General features: G+C 40.1%; 1 protein-coding gene and 1 long non-coding RNA gene across 2 annotated transcripts; both read right to left on the minus strand.

Moving 5' to 3' along the window:
* Nucleotides 1-369: 369 nt before the first annotated feature.
* Nucleotides 370-6,777, minus strand: LOC306814549. Its single transcript, XR_013777201.1, has 3 exons — nt 5,292-6,777; nt 2,091-2,160; nt 370-1,997 (listed from the first exon to the last, which is right to left on the minus strand). It is a non-coding gene; the product is annotated as an uncharacterized lncRNA (long non-coding RNA).
* Nucleotides 6,778-9,078: 2,301 nt separating this feature from the next.
* MRPS30 (mitochondrial ribosomal protein S30) lies at nt 9,079-13,849 on the minus strand. The gene is made up of 5 exons (XM_079330693.1): nt 13,068-13,849; nt 12,689-12,834; nt 11,534-11,636; nt 10,883-11,059; nt 9,079-9,544 (listed from the first exon to the last, which is right to left on the minus strand). The coding sequence occupies exons 1-5, from the start codon at nt 13,807-13,809 to the stop codon at nt 9,276-9,278; spliced, it is 1,437 nt and encodes a 478-aa protein (XP_079186819.1). The 5' UTR covers nt 13,810-13,849; the 3' UTR covers nt 9,079-9,275.
* Between the last annotated feature and the right edge of the window lie 10,613 nt (nt 13,850-24,462).

Below are 24,462 nucleotides of genomic sequence, written 5' to 3' on the forward strand. Positions count from 1 at the left end.
AAAGAATCAAATCTGCAATTACTGGATGAAAGAGGAAGATTGAAAGCATCAATACTATTTTGAACAAGCAGTGGCATTAAGTTTCAGGACTGAATTGTTCTTCCGAGGGGTTTCCCACTCCATGGACTCCAAAAGGGGTGATATTACTACATATGAAACATCTATGCTTTAGTCAATGTTCATTCATTAGGTAAGATACGTCTCTTGTTCTCTACTGAATATTTCTGAAGTCTGCTTTGGCGACTATATCTAGACACCTAAACTTCAAAGTACTTTTAAAGGACTAACAAGAGAAACAAAGACCTCTTGCAGGATTTGTGAGGCTGAGATGCCAGCATTGACAGGGGAGGCTGCTGCCCTCAGCAGACACACCCAAAAGCATCTAAACAAAGGGACTTTGGGGGAAACAGGGTGTACATTCTCAAGAGGAGAGACAGGCAAGACCCACGGAGGATCCTGAAGGCTGGAAAGCCTGAGGGGAGAAAGGATGAAGGTGGGAAAAAAAAGCCTCTTTCTAAGAATTCTTCATCTGATTGATGCAGGCTTCCCACTCATATCCTTTCTTCTACACACAGTACTCAAATGCTCTGGACTCATCCCTATCTCTGAACACATACACACACCTGATGGCAGACCCCTCTTTCAGTCAATCTGTTTCCTAGTGTGCATCAGTAGGATTTTGGTCACAAGTTTTAGTATTGGAATGTCTAGCTCAGAGCTGCTATATCTGTTATTTAACAAATACACTAACACCTGACCAATGGAGCCACATACTTTGCTCCCTCTAGGTAATATTCAATCTCTCTAGCTAATATTTTTCAAGGTAATAACTTTTAGATCACGTAAATAATCTATCCTTTCCTGTAAAGACATTTCTCTTTACAGCTGAAAGATGAACAATTCACTCTTAGTCCACTTAGCTTAAAGTTTTCTTTTTGATGACTTGACTCTGTCTTCCCAAAAGTTTCCTTTTCATACTGTTCAGCATTGAACTCAAATAGTACTCACAGGAAGGTGCTTCAGTCCATTCTGCCCTTTCCCAGGAATCCCTTAGCATGGAAGGTAAAATGGCAACATCACATTTGACATTTAAACTTCATCCCAGTTCCTTCCATTCATTCACAGATTCAATCCAATGGCTTTCAACAAAAATAGAGTTGATTTATTTAAGCCATTACTCTTTGTGCACATACAACATTTTCAGAAAAGCTAAGTAGTTGTATCTCCAGAGACAGCAGTTGTCCAAACACACAGTCATTATGTTGATTTTGTTTAGTACTTCTAGAAGGCCAGGCTGGCTGTGCTCTAATTCAGCTCATGGTCAGCATATTAGTATGTCCACAAGAGGGAAAAGCAGCACGCTTCAGAAATTCTGAACTCTCCAGTCCAAGCAAATGCTTTTTAGATTTGCATTGTAATGAAGTCTAGTGGAATGTTCTCAAATGCTAGTGTCTTTAGAAGTACAAAAATCACCAAAATATCTATGTACCTGATAAATCTAAACGAAAACTCCATCAAAATTACTGCTAGGATTTAGAAATCAAACCCATTACATGGTTCAAAAAAATCCCAGTGGAAGCCTGTATTATTGAAATATTAAGTATATAAGCTGCAATTTTTTAATATTTAGTTCCAAATGAGAATAACATATAATAATAATAATAGCCCATTCCAAATCAATAATATGCTATTAGGAAACAACATGAAATTTTACCTTGTTATTTCTTTTGAAATTATAAAATAAAGTCATCTACTAGTACGTATCTCTTATGTAAACACAGCTACAAACCCAAACCTTATTATCCTACAAAAAAGTCTTACTCTTAACTCTACTCTACCTCAATTTTACCTTTATGCTACTGGATAATTTCTCCAAGAAGCAGGCACTGCTGTTTTCCCCATTCCTCTTTGCTTTTATTATCAACTTGAGAAGCTTTTCATGCCAAGTTCTGTCTATGGATTTGCACAGGATTTTCCAGAGAGTAGGCATATCTGCTCTATTGTAACAACAGTAAAATATTTGACATGAGCTTCTTAGCAGTAACTGGATTAGAGGGGATGAATAATCACACAGGTAAAACAATACATACCTTCAGAAAGATGGGTGTCCTACTCTAACAGCTACCACTGGGAGTTTCAGGAAATGTTTGAATTTGTTATCTATGTGTGAAAAACAAAATTCACAATTTAGAATTTTAAAAATTTAATAAAGTATAGAACAAGGGTCAAAACATCCAGTGCTGGGGTGTTTTTGGCAACTAGCCAAAATGTAAAACAATGTAAAACATAATTCTCTATATACTATTACATTGCTGCGAGTACATGCATATTAATGCAAACATTCATTTTAGTTTTTGATGTTCCAGGGACTCTCATTTGGTTTTAACTTCTGACTTGTCTGCAGGACATTCTGTAGATTAGGTCAAGGTATTTTATTTCCTCCCATGTTTCCATACTGTTGTTTCACTCTCCCTGATAGCAAGGAGTCAATAAATCCTTCCTGGATGCAAATGCCCTGGTTTCTATCACTGTTATCACTTGGAGAGGCCAGTCTGCAGATGTAAGAAAAATAATCTCTTTATTGTAAATTGGTTACATATTTATGTTAATATTTTGCTAAAGTCTATGATATATTTATCACACCATTATTCATATAAACTATACAGTGTATACATAAACTGACAGATTATACTATACAAAAACAGTTAAAAGTAAGCATAAATTGTACCATATCAAAATATTTGTGATGCAAAAAGCTAATCTATAAATGCAAAAGCCAATATTATATCATCATCTACAACATACGCTTGTATGCAGAACAAACCAACACTTCTATACAGACAACTGGGATGAAGTAATCACTGCTTAATGCTGGTTTCTGAAACAGAGAAGACACCTGGGCCTGTCAAAGGTCTTATGTAAGGGAGTACAGGATTGATAAGAAACTCTTGGGGGTTGAGTTTCTTTCATTTTCACTTACAGAATTCTTTCCCATAAGTTACAGGAAACAACTAACTACTGGGTACTTAAGATAAACAAAAGAAGTGCCCTGAGAGGATTGCAGCATCTAGCTATGCTTCCTTTTCCCAGACAGTTTCTCTCTGAGCGGGGGGATACCTCAGGATTTCAGGCAGGTAAAAGACAGGGCTGGGAGCAACTACTTTTGCTCCCTCTGGGCTTCAAAGGATGATGGTCAGACCCACGGCTAGGGAAAAGGAATCAGCTGCCAGCACCAAATCCCAGCCCGGCGCTGCCCTTCTGCTGCTGAGCCCTGCACCCCCTGCCCTGCTGGGACATCCTGCAGTCCCAGCTGCCACCGCAGAGCTCCTGATCCACCTCATCCACCACCCGGGAATTCTGCTCATTCCTGCCGGCCCAGCTTGGTGCTCCCCAGAGTCCTGCAGGGGCTCCGGGATCACCTGTCCACGAGGTTTTTGATCCAATCCTTTCCCATCCCTGCTGTTCCAGGGGTTTTAGAACCAATCCTTTCCCATCCCGGCTGTCCCAGGGGTTTTTGATCCAATCCTTTCCCATCCCGGCTGTCCCATGGGTTTTTGATCCAATCCTTTCCCATCCCGGCTGTCCCAGGGGTTTTTGATCCAATCCTTTCCCATCCCGGCTGTCCCAGGGGTTTTTGATCCAATCCTTTCCCATCCCGGCCCGTCTGGGCTCCGCCGCCGCTCCCGCCGCTCCCCGCCCACAGCGCCCCCTGCAGGCGCGGGGGAGTCACCGCCCCTGCCGGCCGGGAGCCCGCAGCGCCCCTGCTGGCCGTGCCCGGAGCTGCGCCCGGGGCAGTCCCGGCCGGAGGGGCCCTGGGCTCTGCTCTGCCTGGGGCCGGCGCTGCGGGGGTTGCTGTTTGTTTGCTTTGTCACACACACTAGCAAAGAACTGGTACTCCTATTCTCATATCTTTGCCTGAGAGCCCCTTCATCTCAAAAGTATGATAATTTGAAGGGAGAGGATTTACATTTTCCATTCCAAGGGAGGCTTCTGCCTTCCTTAGCAGAGATCTGATTTTCACATCAAGACAAGAAGTTCAGACATAAATAAAGCTTGAGATAAAATTGGAGACACAGAAATTCAGCATATAGCCTTAACTGTATTCTTGGTGTCAGTATTCTGTCAAGAATGGAGATGCAATGTAAGTAATTTGCTACTCCACATCAAGTAAAATTTATGCTAAATATAATCTATAAACATGGATGGCCACACAAAGATCAGAAGAGAGAAGGTCCACGTCAATACACCCTATCGACCCAAATCTCTGCACATGGTTTCCTCCTACATATAGTGTCTCATCTACAAGGTAACCACTAATTTATTTCCACAGAATCACAGAGTGAATAAGTTGGAAGACACCTGTTGTCTAGTCCACCCATCCTGCTCAGGGCAGGGTCACCTACAGATGGTTTCCCAGAGCTGAGAGAAATGAAGAATAGAATCTGGTTTTAAGTATCTCCAGAGATAGAAACTCCACATTCCTCTTAGAGCAATCTGTTCTACACTTTAATTGCCATTAGAGAAGGAAAGCAACCAAACAAAAACTAGTAGAACTTCATGGTTTTCAGTTTCCGGCCATTTTGTCTTGCCCTCTCACTGGTCATAATTGAAATAGGCCTAGTCAAATCTCTTTTACTTCTTTCCATCCTATAAACATTGATAAAATTTCCCCTGAGCCTTCTCTTCTCCAAACTAAACAAGACAGAACCCAAGTTTTAAAACTCCAACTCCTAATCACCTCCAATTACCCAGATATACGTTGCTTCAGGAACTGATTTAAAAAAACCCAACAAACAAAAAGCCTTTACAGGCTGAAATTTGAGGTTGAAATGTAAATCTGCACTGGGACATCTCACTGACAAAAGCATGCATATTTGCAATGCAGACAGTCTTGTGTTATAAGCTACGCTTTCCAACAGTGAAAACAATCCTATATAATGTCCCTTGAGAGCAGTGATAAAGTGCACTGAGTTGATTACTGGTTTAAAGGCATGCTGAAAGCATAAAAAGAGGAAAGAAAGAGATGGAAGATTTCCTTTAAAGGAGACACACTAAGATCACTTCTTCATTCTAAAGAAATTAAATCAAGCATAACTTAGTAGGAATAAGAAATGCAATGCAGAGAAGATTCTGTAAGAGATTTAGTTCAATAAATTGAGCTTCAAATAGTTATTAAAAGACAAAAATGATCAAAGATGAAGAATGAATGCTCACTCATACAACACATAGGTAAAAACAAATGCTTCCAACTATACAGAAACCTGAATTGATAAGTTTCTGCAGATACTCACAGGTAAATACAGCTGAGCAGACACTATAAAGCTGCTGTCTGTCCTGTATAAAAGAATTATTTATCTTTCCAATAGCATAAGCTATTGGGCATTTAGTCCTGCAGAGACATAAAATAAAAGGATGTCAAGCATTCTACCTGTTTACCTCCTTCAAGGACTTTTCTAAATGGTTGTATATAAATTCATCATACATAAAGTATCTGTTACCACTGGTAAGAGGCCTACTCAGCTTATCTTCAAAGCAAAGGAAACAAATTTTAACACCACATCTTCAAACTCCTGCTAATATCCCATCTTCAAGCTCCTGCTTTGAGACCAACAGGTTAGTTACCCAGCTGAATAGCGTGGGATACTTTAAACTGGCTTCTTTCATTCTTAATTAGATACAAATAATCCCTTTAATTGTAAATCCCTGGTCCAGTAGGAGTTTTTAGTGAGGTACACAGCTTCTTCCCTTTGCACCTCAACATACATTAATAAATGTGTTACTAGTTGCCATATACTAACTCCTTGTGGCTTGTAACTCTTCTTAACCCATTTACAGATGTAGGGCAGCCAGATCTTTCAAGAAACTCAGTTCTAAAAAATTATTTTACTGTATATCTGCTAAATAAACTTTACACAATTTGTCAGTATACTGGAGAAGGCAAAAACCATTAACCATTACTAGCCTCCATTTACTAACATCCTCCAACAGTTCACAATCCAGTATTTTCACAATCAGAACAGGATGGGCTTCTTTAATACTACCCTGGAAAGCCACTTTCATTATGTCCATCAGAGGTATACTGCCAGTATATCAAGTTGTCAATAGACTTTCTCAGTGACAGCTGACCAAGAGCTGCTCGTCTCAGGAAAAACCCATGCAGCACCAGAAGGAAATCTTCATCTGCAATAAAATGAGTGCGTGTTTCAACAACAGAAAACCTGAGTACAGAAGAAATATCAAGAGAAACTTCAGAATGACCAAGCAGGCTATAAAGGTTGAAGCTCTTTCTCCTGTCTGAAAGGACACAGCTATCTACCCAAACAAGCTGGTGCAACATGACACTGAGCAGATGTATGAAAGTTTTTGTCTTCCCATCTCTTCCTCTCTGTTTGAATTTTTCATGCCAACTCACCACTTAACAGGCGCATATGAAACAACAATGCAGGCAGAATTTTATAAATCAGTCACTCACCTGAAAGTGATAAAAGTTTGAAGCAAAATATTTCAGTATTAGAGAAAATTGCCTCATTATGCAAAACCCAATCTTACTTTTATTTTATTTTTAGATTCCACCTTATGTTCTCTTATGTTATACTCTACTTGGCCTAAGCAGAAATTAATACAGGAAAAAGGATCCAAACTTGGAGATTTCCAAGCTCTGTTTTTGAATTATCTTTTTTTGGTTTCTTTTAAATAACAAACTATATATAAATAAAGTGCAAAAGAATGATGCTCCCATGAGACTTTGAGGAGTGCAGACATGGGGCTGGAGAACAGGAACAGTGCAGCTTCTAAGCTTCCTACTTTTTTAGCTTTTAATAGATATACAATACTTAAAGAAAAAAACCAAAAAACAAAGTCCAAAAAACCCCAGAGCTTTTCTCTCTTCTTTTTCCTTTATCATTGTAAGTCAGCACTAAGAATCCTATACAGATGAGTAAAAGATCAGTCATCAAATGGTTTGGGTTTTAAAAGACCTTAGAACACACCTATTTCCTACCCACCGGCCATGAGCAGGGGCATGTTCCACTAGAACAGCTCTCTCTAAGCCCTATCCAACCTGGCCTTGAAGATGAAATATTGCTGTATAAAACTGCATACATTACAATGTCTCAACTTAGTCAGCCAGTCACAAAGAAGCAGAGCAATGCCCATTAGTTTTTCCCAGTAGAAGGTGAAACAGTGCCACCCACTGCTTTTCCAGAGTATCCCCTTCCCCAGAAAGCTGAAGAAAGCAAGCTACATTGGTAACTCACATTCACTCAGAGTGGCAGCTCATGCTAAGCCTTACTCCCTTACTCCCAATACTGGGTTCTACTACTGGGTGACACATCTACAGTGATATTTCAATCACTAGGAAAGCTGCACAAAAGGGAATTCTTTGTACTTACTCCACTACAGCTGAAGCCTCAGGACAGACAAAAGGCTGAATCAGTGGGATTTTTCCCTGGGAGCAGGAGTTTCTTTGACTGTACCTGTCAGTTTTCACAATCACTAGTTGTATGCAACTCAAGTGAATCTCAAGCTGAAGAGAGTAACATATTACACCTGTAATAGGTTATGTAAATTACAAACTGTAAATATATGTAAAATTACAACTGTAAAAAACTGCCATAGTATCCAACTGGTTTTTTTCATATCCTTCATTCATTGTGCATCATCCCTTAATCAGACCAGTTAAGTATTAACCACTCCCTCTTAAGCTAGGTCATGCCATTCTCTTATAATCAAAATTCTTACCCAGTAGTTTATCTCCTGTTACTACAAGGAAAATTTATATAATCCAAGGACCAACAGTTATTTCAACTTGTAACAGTCATGCACTGTTAAGACAAAAAGAGCACTTAAGGACTTCTCTCAAAAAAGGGAGGGCTTGTACACATCTTACTTACCTTATCTCTGGATGGTGGAGAAAGTGGCAACACTTTCCAACACAGTAAAGTACCAGCCATGTAAAAGTCTACGACTACTTAGTCTTCCATTAACAAAATACTTTGTAAGCCACTTTCCAACAGAAAGTGAGCTGCTGCTCATACTGAAGAATGTGCAGGCCAGTATTTCAATGATTCAGTATTCTGTCTGAAAACAAACTACTTCCTCTTCACAAGAGCACTGGAAAATTCTGGGAAGGTTTAAGTATAGTGAATGAAGTAACACAGAATTCTAGGCAAGGTTAGTTACCTCAGAATCAGTTACACTTTGTTGATAGCTAAATACCCCTAATGTGACAGCGCCTGTTTATATACAACAAGGTGGGTTATATTTTTAACTAAAAGATGGTTGAGTTAGCTTAAATACACTGGAAAGTTTTTTACAATGAATATGGTAAAATAGGTCAGCTAGAGAAGTGGTAGATGGATACCCCATCCCTGGAAACATTCAAGGTCAGGATGGACAGGGGTCTCAGCAACCTGATCCAGCTGAAGATGTCCCAGCTCATTGCAGGCTTGAAATAAATGGCCTTCAATGGTCCCTTCCAACTCAAACTACTCCATGATTGTGTTAACATTACATTTTATGAATTAGACATCCTAGCTGTGGCTGGGGCTCAGATGTGGTCTATTACAAACACTCCTAAGACATCCAAGTATATCAGAATGAAAACTCAAGATACCAACAGCTGAAATCAAGGACCCACAGTAAAGTGAGAACTTACACTCCAAATATATTTGAGAGATCTCTCTGCAGTTCTGGAGGTGACAGCTTAAAACTGTATGCATGTCCACATGCACACAATCTTTGTCCACATGCATGCAGAATCTTTGGAGCAAGTTTCATTATGTTTGTACTACCACGTCTAAAGATTTCTCTTACTATGTAATTAAATTGCCAACCATTCATTTTATTCTGAGTTCACTTTTTCTTTAGAATGAATAAGCATTTAACTCAAAAACAAAATTAGAAATTTAGCACTAATGCTAAGTATCAAGACAGCTAATTCCTAGTGATATTCAGATGGTCATATGAACTAATACTTCATTGTGACAGTTGAACATGGACCTGTAGATCTACTAAAAAACATGCTCACATAACCCTGAATTAGCACAGTAGGCTTTCAAGAGTAAATATGCAAAAGACTTCAAGGTATTCTAGCCATTTATTTCCCAGTGTACAGTATACATTAAAAAAGAAAAAAGAGAGAAGGAAGGCCCAAATAAAATATGTATATAGTGTTTGCTAGACAAATACCTAACAAAAATCAAGGCATAGCATAGCTCATACTTCATGGAGTCACAATGAAGTTCAGGCACATACTTGACATGTGGTTTAATGGCTTACAACTCTTTTGGTCTGTTTAGTAGAAAACGAATCAACTGAAGCAGAACTTCATCATTAAAGCCTTTCACATTACCATCTTCCACAACATCATACAGTGGCTTACTGTCTGTACCCCAACAGATATTCTTTCGAGGGTTGTTTTTAATAGTTTCTGCAGTTAGTGCTAAAGTATTTAGCTGGTAACAAAAGAAGGCAAAATATTTTCCATCAGTCACCACTGCCTGCGATACAAAAGGACGGGTCACATCTGCTTCACTCCAGAATCCTACAAAACAAACAAATACAACAGGACATGAGATTTCAATCAGCACACAGACTCAAACCCTTACTCCAAAATACAGAAAAACTTTGGGAATTACAGCAGCTAACTAGCAGGGGAAAAGTGCTTTCTGTTTCAGCAACACAAGCATTTTTCATACAGTCTAACCAAAACACAATCACCAGTAAAGGTTATGTCCAAGATCAGGGATACAGTGGCATACTTGCATTTTGTTGCCTATCAACAGCTGATAAAAATCACTCACTGATCAGCCAAGTGACTTTTTCAGAACAGTTAAATTACTAATGCATCCTCCTGCAAAGGAGCTGAGGGCAAATATCTTTTTACTATTTCGTGCTTCTCAAGATTCAGTGAGCATTTGTTTCATGACAGAAGCATGCACGTGTATGCGTGAATACAACTGATTATAGTAACCAGCCAGACACCAATACTGAGTAAGTATTAATGCTTTAAACCAACCTCAGAGAGCACTAAAAGTATGTTGAAAATATTTACATATTTATGCATGTACACTAGATATTTTTAAGACTATTACTATTGTGTGTCACAATGCTAGAAACTGTTACAGAAGAAAAAGAAGTCATAGACTTGAACAATGCTGCCTTTACAATTCATGATGTGCTCACAGTTGCGACCAACTCTGGAGACAAGATTTATTGACTTCAATATTTTACATCCACAAAGGAAGCCTTCTAATACACCATTACACAAAAAACTTGATGCCAAACCAGCAATATACACTATAGTCAAATAATTTTCTTACACATGTTGCTTCTCAAGTGAAACTACAAGGCATCAGGTGTCTTACAGTGACACTAGACAAAAATTATATTTACAAGAATAAGTGAAAGACTGATCCGGCCTAACCATCCAGGTGTTCTGAGATTCTTTTAGACAGATGCAAGCATAAAATCCCAATGTAAGGCTGCTGACACTTTTCTTTCATTCCTAGTATTTTCACGGAATTGAAATTACTGAAACAAAGGCTAGGCAACATAGTTGTTCCAGGGGAAAAAAACCCAAAATTGCTTGATATCTATCACATTTCCCTCTTAACGTGGAAAGAGCAAGTGAAAGCAATTGAGGTTTTCGCACAGTCATACTGTTATATATGAAAAAATATTTTTCTCAATATTAAGTCCTCTGTATTGAAGTACTCAAAAGCTTAACTAACTCACTTTTATTAATTCAATTACATCTATAAAGACTTACTTAAAATAGTTTTCAGAAAAAAAAGCACGAGGAAAAGGAGATGGGGAGAAAAGGTTAGAGAACTTCACAGCAGGCATTCATAACCAGGAAAAGTTTGTGAAGCTATCTCACCTTGATACATTGCTTGTGCTGCTGTCCAGGCAAAAAGACTTGCAATTCCATTTGACCGATAAACAACTTCGATCTGATCCTCGAGACGCTCTCTTATAAACCTCTCCCGCTTCAGCTTGTCAGGAAGGAGATGAAACTGGGTATGTCCATAACAGCATGGGTCTGCCACCTTTGATCCTGTGCTCCCCAAAATAAAATTATCAGTCAGAGAGAACACTCTTTATTATGCATACAAACACATACATCTTCACCATCAGACTCTGAAGCTGAAACCTCTGCTGTAGATCTGTGAGGAGTTGCCTACTTCCAAAAGGCAAGAGTTCACACGCTAAAATGAGAATTTCCCTGGAGATGCATCAAAATTCAAAGTTTTGTCTCAGTTCTACATTCAGCTGAACTTCTTCAAGCACATTTGGACACAGAGTATTGTATACACAGGAGAATGCTACTCTCCATTGCCTGACATGAAATCCCAATAAAGATCCATGTGCTACATATATTTTGACTACAGTTATAAATAAAAATACACTGCTGATGGGAGAAAAAAGAATGAGCTGGCATTAGTTTTCAGGTTGGTTTTCATTTGGTTGGTTTGTTGGTTTAAAAAAAAAAAAAAAAAAAAAAAGTAGTTTCACAATTAAAAACTCTTACCTATAAATACCTTATTTTCATACTGTTTTTTGAACAATGGCAATTTGGATGGCTTATGATCAATAACAGGAACATCTCCAAGGTCTGACTCCAGGGGTACAACCTTGAAGACAACAGAAGAAACAAAAGCCATGATGTAAGACACATTTTTGACATCAGGTCCAATGTAATACACCACTTCCTGGCCAGACAACAGAAAGTGCAAGTCCTGCTTACAATACATCATTCAGATAACCTTAACTGAAATTCATTTTCTTGCAAGAGAAATTGCAATAATAGCACTCATCTATGTGCTAGTATAGTCATCTTGTATTAATTTTTCCACAACACAAAAAATGTGAAATAAGGCTGAAAAAGCTGCCACTTGTCACCATCTTCTATCTGCCACAGAAAAAGAATAAAAACATTTTTAGCAGCAGCCAGTAAACTAACTTGAACCTGCAGACTAAGTTTACAGATTTGGTTTACTGCCCTACACAACATCTTAAATTGCCTAGACAGCTTTTTCAAAATGCCAAGGTTTGTAGCATCTGACAATACTAACCTAAGCAAATTGTACAACTAAGTCAGCCATAAAAGTACTGTGCTTACAGAACACACAATGGTTTTGTTTGTGGTGGAAACTGGAAAACAGAGACCCTCACTGGCTACACAATTACCACTGCATAAATCTACAAGAAAAACATTACAATATTGAAACAAAACATACTTCCACTGAACTTGAGCATTCAAGAACAACTGCCAAGGAGTAACAACAGGCAAAAATGCTCCTGTTCAGATTATACTTATCTTATACTTCTACTTATTTTATTTTTTAACTACACTCCTATTATTCACCTCCAGTGAGAACACTCCACAGCACATTTCTCATTCTTGCCTCTGTTTTCAAGCACAGAATGTTGAAAATTCAATTTAATTAAATATAACAACATGCAATTTAAAGCACAAAGAAAACCAAATGTACAAAAGACCAAGTCAATACCTACAAGGCCACTAACACAAAGTAGTAAGCATATCAAGACTCAAAAAATACCCAGATGTGCCACATATTGAATTAACTAGGTCCTCCAGAAACTCCCTCTGCAGGGTTTCAATGGTTGAAAGGAACAAAAGTGAAAATGCACAGTATTAACTTGCTGTTGAAAACATCCACACCTCAGGAAGCTGCTTTGGCACACGAATCTGGAGGTGTGGGTTATCATCTATTTGGAATCGCACAGGATCAACTCTACCCTTTCGATGTCCATGAACAACAACTTCCTCACCGTGATGCCAGTAATAGTTAACTTCAGGGTTTAGATCTGGAACAGAACAAGGAACATAGAAAAACAGTGATTCACCTCTTGCATTTAAAACCCTCCCAATTCTTCTGTAGCTGCAGTGAGTTACAGAACCCAAAATCCGTGTAGAAGGATGAAGACAAATTACTAGTGATGGTCTGAGCAAGTGCAATACACCACTCATGCCGGCTGACAGACTGGCCCTATCGCTCAAAGGCTCCCACCTCCCTTTCTCTCCCAGCCCGGCTCCGTACCGAGGGAGCAAGCAGCCAGCAGTGGGTTGCGGCTGGACAGGGAAGCGGCGAGGGTGGAAACGAGCTGGGTGAGGAAAGGGCCGGGAGTGTGATCCTGGTCGCGGTAGAGGAATGGCCGCTTCTTTTTCTGGTAGAAACTCTCCTGGAGAAGGGCGTCGCAAGCGAGAGAGCGCAGCTCGCCTATATCCAGATACGGCGCCGCTCCCGCCGCAGGCTCCGAGGTTTTCGCGGCGCCCGACGCCTCCGCAGCCCCCGGAGCCTCCGCAGCCCCCGGAGCCTCCGCAGCCCCCGGCGCCTCCGCAGCCCCCGGCGCCTCCACTGCCGCCGGCGCCTCCACTGCCGCCGGCTCCGGGGCTCTGCCGGCCTCGGGGGTCGCTCCTGCCGTCGCTACCGAGCGTTTCGCGGCCGCGGCTCTCGGGGGCATCCCCGGCACTAAGACGGTTTTTGTGAAACTGCGGTACCAGCGGTCGGCGTTCAGGGCGAAGGTCTGCGGGTACACCGTGTACTTGGGCCGCTGCAGCTTCCCGTACAGCCGCAGCTTCTCCTCCACCGTGGCCGCCGCGTGCACTCGCTGGTTGAAGCGCTGCAGGCGTCGCGACTTGGCCGCTTTGCTCTTGGCCGTGATGGACGCCACCACGGGTGGGTAGAGAGGGCTGGCGGGGGGCGAAGGGGCGCCGGGCACCGTCTCTGAGAACCAGCGTCGGCCGGGCCCCAGCAGCCGCCGGACCCTCAGCGACGCCATGTCACGGAACTGTGGCACGGCAGCGGGGCGGTGTCCGGGAGCCGCGGCAGCTGATTGGCCTCTGGGGACCACGTGATAAGGCCATGTTCCGGTCCGCGGACGGGTTCTCCTGCAGCGGGGGCTGCCGGGAAGGAAGCGGCATGGCCGTGGGAGTCACATGATTCGGAAGAGCGGAGCGACCCGCGGCGCCTCGTGTGAGGTTCTGCGCATGCGCACTAGCGGTGGTATGGCTTTTGCCGCGCGAGAACTACAGCTCCCAAGATTCCAAGCGAGAGGCAGGCCGAAAGTACCGGGCCTGGCGGCGGAACCGGCGCGCCACTCCAGGCGGAGCCCGTCCGTGCGCAGCCTGGTGTGGCGCTGGGAGCCACAGAACCGCCACAGAACCGCCACAGAACCTGGGCTGGAAGAGACCCTCGAGATCATTCAGCCCAGCCTGTGATCAAACGTCACCATCTCAACAGACCGTAGCCCTGAGTGCCACGCCGTCTTTCCTTAAACACCTCTAGGGACGGTGACTCGGCCACCTCCCGGGGCAGCCCGTTCCAGTATCTAACCACCCTTTCCGTGAAGAAATTCCTGGGAATGCCCAAACCGAACCTCCCCTGGCGCAGTGAGAGGCTGCGCCTCTGGTGCTGCTCCTGGCTGAGAAGGCTCCCGGAGCGTTTCCCGCTTCCCCGGGGCAGAGGGCGCCGTTGGCGCTCCGCCCCCGCCCCGCTGCTGCGCGGCACCGCGCCGCTCGGCGGAGCTGACGCTGCTCCCCGTCAGAGGCACCGCAGCCTGCAACGTCTGGCTTTAATAAGCGAATTAAACTCTGCTAAAATATGAGCTGTTACGGCCTTTGTTTGTGAAATGGAATGAGCTAAAAGTGGCATACCGACACCTCAAGAATGCCGCAGTAACTGCATGTTTATCTTAGAGGAGCTTGGAAAAATTGAGGGTATTTCTCTATATTGGACAGATGAAGTTCAGTATTTATTCTTAAAAATTTTCTTCTGTCATTACTTTTTAAAAGTTGATTATTTGCAGTAGTCAGGGGAGATTAGTTGTTTTTTTCCTGTATTTCCATGAAGTATGACTAAGAGTGGGAGTGGAAAATATGCGTGGGATTGGGACAGGAGACACATTACATACATCCTAGATAATCGGCTTTCTTTTCTCAGCTACTTAGCGTTCTGTTGAACTAGTGATCATTGCTGAAGTGGTGGAATCTTTGGAATATACAGGAAATTTTGGAGTAAAAGAGATGTAAGCCCGGAGTTTGGGTTGACATTTTCAAAAAATATAGAATATAAAACCCCCATCTTTAGGAGTTAGAAGGAAGTTAAGCTATTGTAAATTGATAGCTAAACCATTATTGAGTTTACGATTCACAATGTTGTTTTAAAAAACAGATTAAGTTGCAACTAAGTTTAGCATCAAGTGTTTAAAATTTGGTTGTTTTAATTTTGAATCCAGACACTTCTTTCACCAGATGGGTGAAGGCATAAGGCCATAGATCAGATGACTGACTGTTTAGGAAGCAACCACTTCCTTTTCGTCACCCCCACACTCTGCAGTCTCCAAGTGCATCCAAAAAACCTCTTTTCCTCTTGATTGATAAAGGACACTGGCCAGAAGTGTTCACAGAAAAGATACTGAATCTCTTCACTTGTGATCACAGCCAGCCATGTCAAATCTACACAAGTTAAGAAAAATCACCATGTACTGTTCTTAGGCATTTTGTTGCTGTATCTCCTCTTCCATGTTTCCTTTGCTGATTAGGAATTTTCTTCTTGTTTCATCCTTAAACGTATTCATGATAAATTTATACCTGCTTGCCATTGTGCCAACATTGTCCTTTAGTTTAATTAGCTTTTTGTTCTCCTCAGTGTTGGCCTTCTAAAATATTGATGGAGACCAGTCGTATCACCTCTCAGACCTTATTGACAGAGACTGAACAAGCTCATCTCACACAGGCAGATTTCCATTTCCCTGATCATCTTAACAGCCCTTTCTTTCATTTCTTCCAGTTTTGCATTTGTCTCAGGGATATGTGACCATACTGAACCCATTTATTCATACAAGGGACTGTATTATCCATGCCAGGATTACTAACATTTTACCACTGTTAGAAACCTTTTTCAACGTGTTCTCAAATGAGAATTTCCTGCCTTGTAGCCATATGATACTGTGAGCAACTTTTGCATGGGACATTTTAAACCCTCAAGAAGTTCAATAGAGAAACTGAATATAAGTGATGAAGTAAGTGAATGCTTAAAGAACCATTTTTATCTTCTCTATTTCATTCAAGGGCTGATACCGACTGTAACATTAGATATGAGATGTCAAGAACCAGTGTTACACTCTAACCTCTGCTTCATATCCCTCAGCTACCAATGTTTTCATCACAGTTTAATTTTATTTGCTTGGCATATATTCTGGCATCACTCATCTTGGGGTAGGAGCAGCAAGGGTTTGGGTAAAGTGTCCCAATAGACAGTCTAGTTAAAGGTACTCACATGCTTTGCTGCCAGCTCTGACATAAGCTTTTGATAAAAGTGTATTATTCAGCCATGGGTCTCTTAGATTGAAGAAACAAACTCAGTTCAAAAAACATCTATTTTCTTTCTTTACTATTTTCTTTCTTTGAATATTTTGCAATATTCAAATTACCCTAAATCTATAAACCCAGAGCATCTTTTTAGTGGTTAAATGGATGCTTAAAAAGAGCCTGGATTTGGAAGCTTACCCTGCCTGAAACATTCACAGCAAATGCTAAAGTGAATGTCCCACTCTTAAATCTCTAAAATTGAAACAAGGAAAAAAAAGCTGTATTTCAGTTCCAACAGGAAGGTCATTGAGTAGTGTCAGTTTGAAGTCCAGGAAGTAGTGCAGTTCATTTTACTGAAACTAGTCCATAGGAAGAGATGAGATACATATTCTGTTTCTGAAGGTTAGAAATGAGACAGTGTACACTAAATGTAGTCATTCAGAAATGAAATTGTGCAGACATAAATTCCTGGCAGGCTCAGTATCTCCTTTATGCAAGTATAGTATCTGCTTAAATGCACACACTTCTTCACTAGAAGACACAACCCAAATGGGATCACAGGGATCACATAGTGGAGAGACAGTGTCATACCATGCTTACAGTGTCTCTCTGTGGCTGACTTAATGCCTAAAGAGGGAGTGTCAGCTTTTTCATGCTTGCTTCAGAAGAAATTTCTATGTTTACAATTTTTGTGTTCTTTACTGCCTTTTTCAGCTTAGGTAGCATCAGTGGGCTGTGTGCCCCATGTAAAACTCTACATACTGCAGTAGACACAGTCTTAAGTATTGAGATGTTCATTATTTTATGACTTATGCCTTTAGGTTATTTTAAAACAGATTACATGTTACAACAACAGCTATCAGATAATAATATAAAGCAAGTCATAGCATAGATACATGCTATAGGAAAAAATTATCATCTTCAATAATTGGTATCTGTGGATAAAAGTTTTTTTTCTTAGATGATTTCCAAATGCTTTTGCTGGAATATAAAATGCATTTCACAGAATTAAGTCTTCCATTATTTGTCCTTCAAAATCAAAGTACTTCTAGAACTGCACAACACTCCAAACAGCATCAATTAGAATTAGGTTTGCATTATGTTTCAAGTGCTATTTTAATATAGTTCCTCAGAAAAATTCCTTGTGGGCTAAAGTTGTCTGTGTTCATCTATAGATCAAAGATTGCACCACCACCAGCCCTCATCCCCATCTAAAGGGAAATAAAAGCACCTTTGTTACAGGACTATGGAAATAAGAGGGGGAGAGGGAGGAAGGGGGGTGTGGGCAGGGGGAAAGATATGTTTCTGGTCCAAGCTTCATTTTAATTAGGAAAACAAGTTAAAAGAAATAACTTCAAAGTTGGTCCACCTTCTAGTTCTCATGTGAAAGCCTAGGGTCCAAAAGAATTTAACGAATAACCATTGTTTCAAAGCAAGGAGCCTTCCAATGGGAGCCTTGGGAATTCAAAAGGTGCACAGGCACTTGAGGCACTTTTTGCCCACTGTGGCTTTATAGCAGGGCAGTTCAGAATGGTGATGACATTTAAGACCACTCTGGCTTCATACTGCTGTGTAGATAAAAGCTTATCTTGAAGACATGCTTTGACAAGGCTTAGTTTCACTGCCTTGATGCCCATTAGCTTAAAAAACCCTGGAAATCCTTTGGGAAAATTAGAATTCTTCGTCAGTTTTATATAGGATTTCATGCTATTGTTGCAGCTACGAAAGGATATCTCACATATTCCCCCTGTGTTTTGGGGAAAATCTGTCTAGTGGGCATTCCATGTAGGCTGTTTCAGGCCCTTGCATACAATTTTCCCAAGGTCTGTATTTTATGTGCAGAAAATCCATCTAATTTTAACCTCTACTCTGTGAGATAACTTAAAGCTGAATAAAAAATACTATGAAATCAGTTGGAAAGAGTTTCTGAAAGAAACCAATTGATGACTGGAGGAAATACTATGCTATCATTTTGAAAGGTGTAGAGCTATGTATATGCTGATGTGATAGCTAAGTGACAATTGAACATTTGCAGTGAGAACACTCCTCATTTGCACAGTTACAATGTCCAGCTGGTGAAAAACGTGCCTTTATGAGAAAATTTGTGGAGCCACCTATAGTGTTGAAGAGATCATGCAAAGGAAAGACTGTTGAGTAGCTTTGGCTTAGTATGATAACGAAGAACTGGATGTAGAACAGAAGTGTTGTAGAATGAAGCTAATGTATATATACCACTGAGGTGGTGTTTGTTTGTGAAAGCTGCCATGTAAGTGGAATTTAAAGAACTTGGGGAATAGGTGTCAAAGGCTTTACTGAAGTTCAGGCAGATGGTATCCACAGTCTTTTGCTCATAAACTCAGTTGGTCACCCTGTCTCAGAGGGAGATCAAGCTGATCAAGCAGGATCTGCCTTTCATAAACCCATCTGGCTGGGCCTGATCCCCTAGTTATCCTTTATACACCATGTGAAATTGCATCAGGATTTCTCCATAACCTTGCCTGGCATTGGGGGCAGACTGACCAGCCTGCTCTCCAGATCTTCCTGCCCTTCTTTTGGGTGGGTGTCACATTTGCCTACCACCAGTCTCTGGGACCTCCCTGATTAACCAGGACTGGTAGAAAATTGTGGAAAGGGCAAACTCTTCTGCCAGCTCTATAGATATCCTCAGGTGAATCCCTCCCAACATGATACACTTGTCTAGGTAGCACAGCAAGTTGCTGACAAGTTCCTTTTGGATTACAGGAGTTTTATTCAGCTCCACATCCCTGTCTGCCAGTTTAGTGGGCCGGGGTGCCCTGAGGATGACTGGCCTTTCTATTAAGGATGGAGGGAAAAAAAAAAGAGTTAAGTACTTCAGCCTTTTCCTCATCCTTCATGACAATGTTATCCTCTACATCCAAATGAAAGGATGGAGACTCTCCTTGGCCTTTTTCTTATTGATTTATTTGTTAAAACATTTTTGTTATCTTTTGCTACGCTGGCCAGTTAGAGCTCTAGCTGGGCTTTCACCTTTGTATTTGTCTTTCTGCATGACCTCATGATATCCTTTTCCTAAGTTGCTGCCCCTTCTTCTAAAGGTCATAAATGGTCTTTTTTTTCCTGAGTTCCTGCAAAATCTTCCTATTCTGCCGGCTGATCTTTTTTCCTGATGGCAGCTAAGAGGTGGAGAGCATCTCACTGATACCTATCACATTAGAATAAGAGGTTTCATGTGTTGTACTAAAGCATCTGACACAGAAGAGGGTACTTCCATCATTGTTCTAGCTCCCAAACCAACAGCTCGTTGGGAATGTCCACTGCACTTGCCCAGTAGCCACCTCAAGCAGTCCAGATCATGGGCTGGTCTGGCAGGTTAATAATTCATGTATTTGAGCAAACAAACCCTGGTGCTGCTCAACCTTCTGTGATAGATTATACATTGTTTTGTTGGGTTTTTTTACATACCTTTATCTCTTGTCCTTCATTGTCCAAATTTCTAAGACACATTTCTAGCATTTGTTTTCAATGGCTGAACAGATTAGTCTTTATTAAGGTGTTTTTTATAGTTGTCGTAATCATATTGCATATTTTACCTAATTTCAGCTGTTCCAGTTAGACCTTTAGACTATAATTACCCAGCCAGAGAGCAGAAAGCACCTAAAGAGTGATTTGTTGCATCCTCTCTTAAGAGTTTCGGTTTTAAGGTGAGGATTAAGTCCCTCCATGTATCACTCCATAAATCCCTACTGAACCAGAGCCTATCATGTCATTCTGAGATAAGTAATCCTTGAACTTCAGTCATGAATTTAGAAAGAAAACTCTAAGTTGTTATCGCTGTATTTGCAATGTTTTGCAATACAGCTTTATTTGCAGATTGGTGAATCACTCCTTTATGACAGTCCTTGTTTTCCAGCATAACAACAAAAAGGGCAACTATGTTAAAAATTTTCAGATATGGGTACTGTTTGTTAAAAAGCCGATGCCGCATAAAGTATTAAAGCTTTCAGAAGGAGGATAAATTAAGTCTATTAGTAATAATACATCGCTGTACTACATGGCATGAGTCAGGATGTAACGTGAAGGGCTGTGAGAAGAGCGGCACCACTAGATGTCACCATCCTTCCACCAAAAAATTGTCAGTGACTAGCCTGATGTGATTTACAAGTGCCACTGGTTCCACCAACACCTCACTGTCATAAGTCTTAAATTCATCTTTTGCCAGCTCTGTTTCTTTGTAATCCAGTTAAAAGCTATGAGGCATCATTTATTTCTGGTAGCACCGTGTTTAGATAGTCCTAAAATCCTAATTCTGAGGTAAAAACAGTGAAAACATGATTTTGGGATTGAGGTTCACTAGGATTCATGAGTCTAAGAGGAAGCACTGTTGGATATGTTGATCTAATAATGCTGCTGCAGCTCAACCCAATTGGCAGTAGATTTTGGAGAGTATGAAGTCAAGATCCTGTTTTCATCTCTTTTACTTATGTACTGTATGACTTTGGCATGCCATTTCACACTAGCTTTTCTGTTTGCAGTTTACTGTAAACCCACCTAGTTTCCTCAGCACAGGAACTAAGCCTATAATGTTGTTTGTTGGATCACCTTTATCTTAATTCATTGAAAGGTATTGCACAAAGAGTCTAAAAAATAGATATTTAAGTCCAGCTGAGAAAAATGCTGGAGGTGGATATTATTTCCCTAATATAGCCTTACTTATTACCCCAATACTCAGCAGTGATTGAAACTTCCCTAGAGGCAGGGCTGGGCTTAGAGGACTTGTTGGATGTACTTAGTATGTGATATCTGAAGTCATCAGTTCCTGCTCCTTTTCATCTTGCTCAATGAGTAACATCACCTTGCATTCAGGCTTAAGTTTTTAATATTCTGTGTGATACAAATAGGAGCTGAAGACAATTTATCTCCTGGATAGGCCAGCTATCTTTTATCTGTTCTGATCTGGGTTGGGGTTTCCTACTTATTTTTTTCATCACTATCTTTCATAGAAATGCAATTAAGTGTACTTTATAAAAATGTCTCATTGACAGGATCTTTCTTTTCTCATGGATAGATCTGCTTATCTGGACCTTAAGGTCCAAGTATTTATGGGGTATATTTGTGCTCATCTTTAGTAAGACAATGGAGCTAATGCAGTCTTCCCTGCATTCAAATGTTTTCTTACCTTATTCCATTAGGTTCTTTTGTGCTTCAAAGACAAAACCACAAAATTTACCAGACAATATCCAGAATATTGACCATGGCTAAGGCCAAATCAAGTACGTGTACTCCAACCATATAAATGTATTCAACATGCAGCCCATAAGGAGTTATTTTCCATGAGCAATCCCTCCTCACTTGTGCAGTAATTCTCTCCTTGAGCTGAGCTCCTATATTGTCAAGTATGAGCAGGTAAGACCCCAAATATGAAAGACTACTTTAACTTTCTGGGAGGACTATTTTTGATTTGAGGGAAAAAACGGGTTTTTTGAGTCAAATGTCCTGTCCCATTACCACTGCAGTATGAATTACTAGAAAAACAAAAAGTGATTAATGAGCAAAAGTACAAAGGTTACTATAAAAAGACCATAAACTGTCAACCCTAATATGGATAGTGATTATATTTAATTACACATTCAAATGTTGAACAGCTTGACTGAGACACGCTCATGTCTATCAGTATATGTTACCAATGAAAGGCTGTGCCAAACACTTTTCTTCATCCTGTCAGCACACTAGGTGACAACACAAAGTAGTAGTCTGCACTGTTCCCCAGAGGCTGCTTAGTTTGGAATGAAAGCACAGGATAGAAGACAGCTCACAGACTGCTGAAAAAACAGCAGTGAACCTACATAAGATTTCACACACTTCAGTTTAAAATTGGCATAATGTAAGTAAAATTGCAACCTATAATGCATTATTTTCTTGCAAACAGACAGATTTCATGTTATGTAATCTCAAATGAACAAAGCAATAATTTTGTATTCCAGTGTTAGATACAGCATGTATTTGTAAAACCTTAAAAGGGATAATTTCAAAATAGAGTTAACTACATAGTTTATTGTGATGAAGTTCATGAACATATCTGTATGACATTTTAGATAAGGATGAAATATTCAAATTAATATTTTATAAGATTTTTGTCAAGAAATTATATGCCTTAAAAGAGATTATAAAACCATTGTATAAGACGTTCAGTGGGCAACCCTAGGGCTAACCATAGAAACATGAACAAAATCTACTTTGTGCAGTCTTAAAGTTTATATACAATCTATTTTATGTAGCTATTTAAAGGTGAGTTCAGTAAAGTAAATCTCATCAATTTATTTGTATATACACCTAAGGAGTTAGGTTAGTAAGTTATCCAAGCTTCCCAAGCAATCCAAATGTATCTAGTAAATCCAGAGTCAGTGGTGTCCAGAAGGCAATTTCTCTCTCTGTGGGGTGAACACTTACATTTATATTACATATATTATTATTTGTTGAGTAAACTCTCAGCTATTCTCTGAAATGGGAAAATATGCATCCAGCCACCCTAGCAGACACACATGGTAGACGTGAGAGTTCATCACTTGACATGAGTCCCTGATCACTTTCACAGGGAGTACCATTTCTGCAGCTGACCCCTTGGGGTTGGAAAAAAACTGGCTAAAGGTATTTCAGTGGTGTGAGCAAACTCAGCCATTACTGTGGCATGAATGAGGCCTTTCTGCCAAGAGAATAAGACATTAGTTTGCCCTGGTCCTCTAAGTAGTCTCCTTTGTATGAATTTGCCCCACTCATAGCCAGCAGCTGGCTTACTCTGGGGCTGTGATTTATGTAAAGGAGGAAGATTGGTCATTGTTTCTGCAGCAGTTGTGCAACTTCAGGAAATTGCCTTTATAGTGCTGAGTTACAGTCCAAACTTATAGATAGCAGTGAAAAGTCTACATTTTCATTCAGAGAATTCTGAATTAGATTTGGGAGTCATTCTGGTTTCTGAAAAGACTATTTTCATTAATCAGATATTAGTTAATAGAAAGAATTTAGATAAAACAGGTTTCAGCTATCAAAACTGAAGGGAGAGCTAAAAAATATTGAGACATTGGAGTCACTCACAACACATTGTTTTTATAGTTCTCCATAAGTATATGAGACAGAAACTTCCTGTAAAGCACTTAGTTTGCATCTAAAACCCCCCAACTTTCATACTAGTCCAGAATGAGAATGACTCAACAAATCATATTTTCCTGTTGGAAAACATACCTCATTTCCCATAAATTTAGAACTTTTGCTAGAATGAAAATATTTTGCTCTCTGATACACTTCCTTATGCCTCTGCTGTACTTTCCTTTTTGTCCAGCATTTTGCACTTCCCCTCAGTAATTTTTCCAATTTTTTTCTTCTCAAATGTTAAATTAAACAGTGAGTCTGATTTGCTTTTTTCACTCCCATGTTTCTTTCATAAAAGTAAGCCACATTTAAAATCTTGCTGCTGTCACACATGGCCTGTTATATATCAACAATTTTTATTTTTGTTTGATTCCAAAAGAAGTAGAGTCAGCAGTTGGAAGCAGACAATGTCCTTCATTTTTCTGTTTTTTATTTGACAGCATGGTGTACAGGGTAGAATATTTATAGCGTTTATTGCTCTTGTATTTCTCTTTCACACTAAAATATCTCCATTTCAAATTAACAGTTTGGTTTAGGGCTTTAAGCTAAAAAACTCATATTCTTCTGTAATTACTTTAGTTCTACTCTTGTTTTACTTCATATCCTTTAAAAAAGGCATTCTCTGTTCTCCAAGATATAACTTCTTTGTGATTTCCTGAGAATGCTTTTGAAAACTTGACTTCATTCAGTTTACTATTTGAGTGTCTAAGTCCCTTTCAAGCAGAGGGAAGCATAGCTGTACTTAGGGTGGGCTACAAACCTGGTCTTTCTTACTACTACAAGCATATGTAGACTTATCCTTGGCTATAGATGTCTTTTTTTCAGCACAAAGTCAAAAGTATTAAAAACACCAGTGCCTGGACTCACTTTTTACAGCTGGGAGGGCTGAGTAATGGTAGAACATATGCACTAAGATTTGTAACATCAAAAGCCTTTTATGTCATAGATTCACAGAATCATTTGTGTTGAAAAATATTTCTAAGATCAGCAAATCCAAC

The sequence above is a fragment of the Erithacus rubecula genome (assembly GCF_903797595.1).
Source record: "Erithacus rubecula genome assembly, chromosome: Z".
Classification (NCBI taxonomy): Eukaryota; Metazoa; Chordata; class Aves; order Passeriformes; family Muscicapidae; genus Erithacus; species Erithacus rubecula.

Coding starts and splice junctions, on each gene's coding strand:
- MRPS30 (XM_079330693.1), bottom strand. CDS start 13,809: ATGGCGTCGCTGAGGGTCCGGCGGCTGCTGGGGCCCGGCCGACGCTGG. Junction 11,637..12,688: donor TGCCAAAGCAGCTTCCTGAG/GTGTGGATGTTT, acceptor GTTGTCTTCAAG/GTTGTACCCCTGGAGTCAGA. Junction 11,060..11,533: donor TGAAAATAAGGTATTTATAG/GTAAGAGTTTTT, acceptor TGGGGAGCACAG/GATCAAAGGTGGCAGACCCA.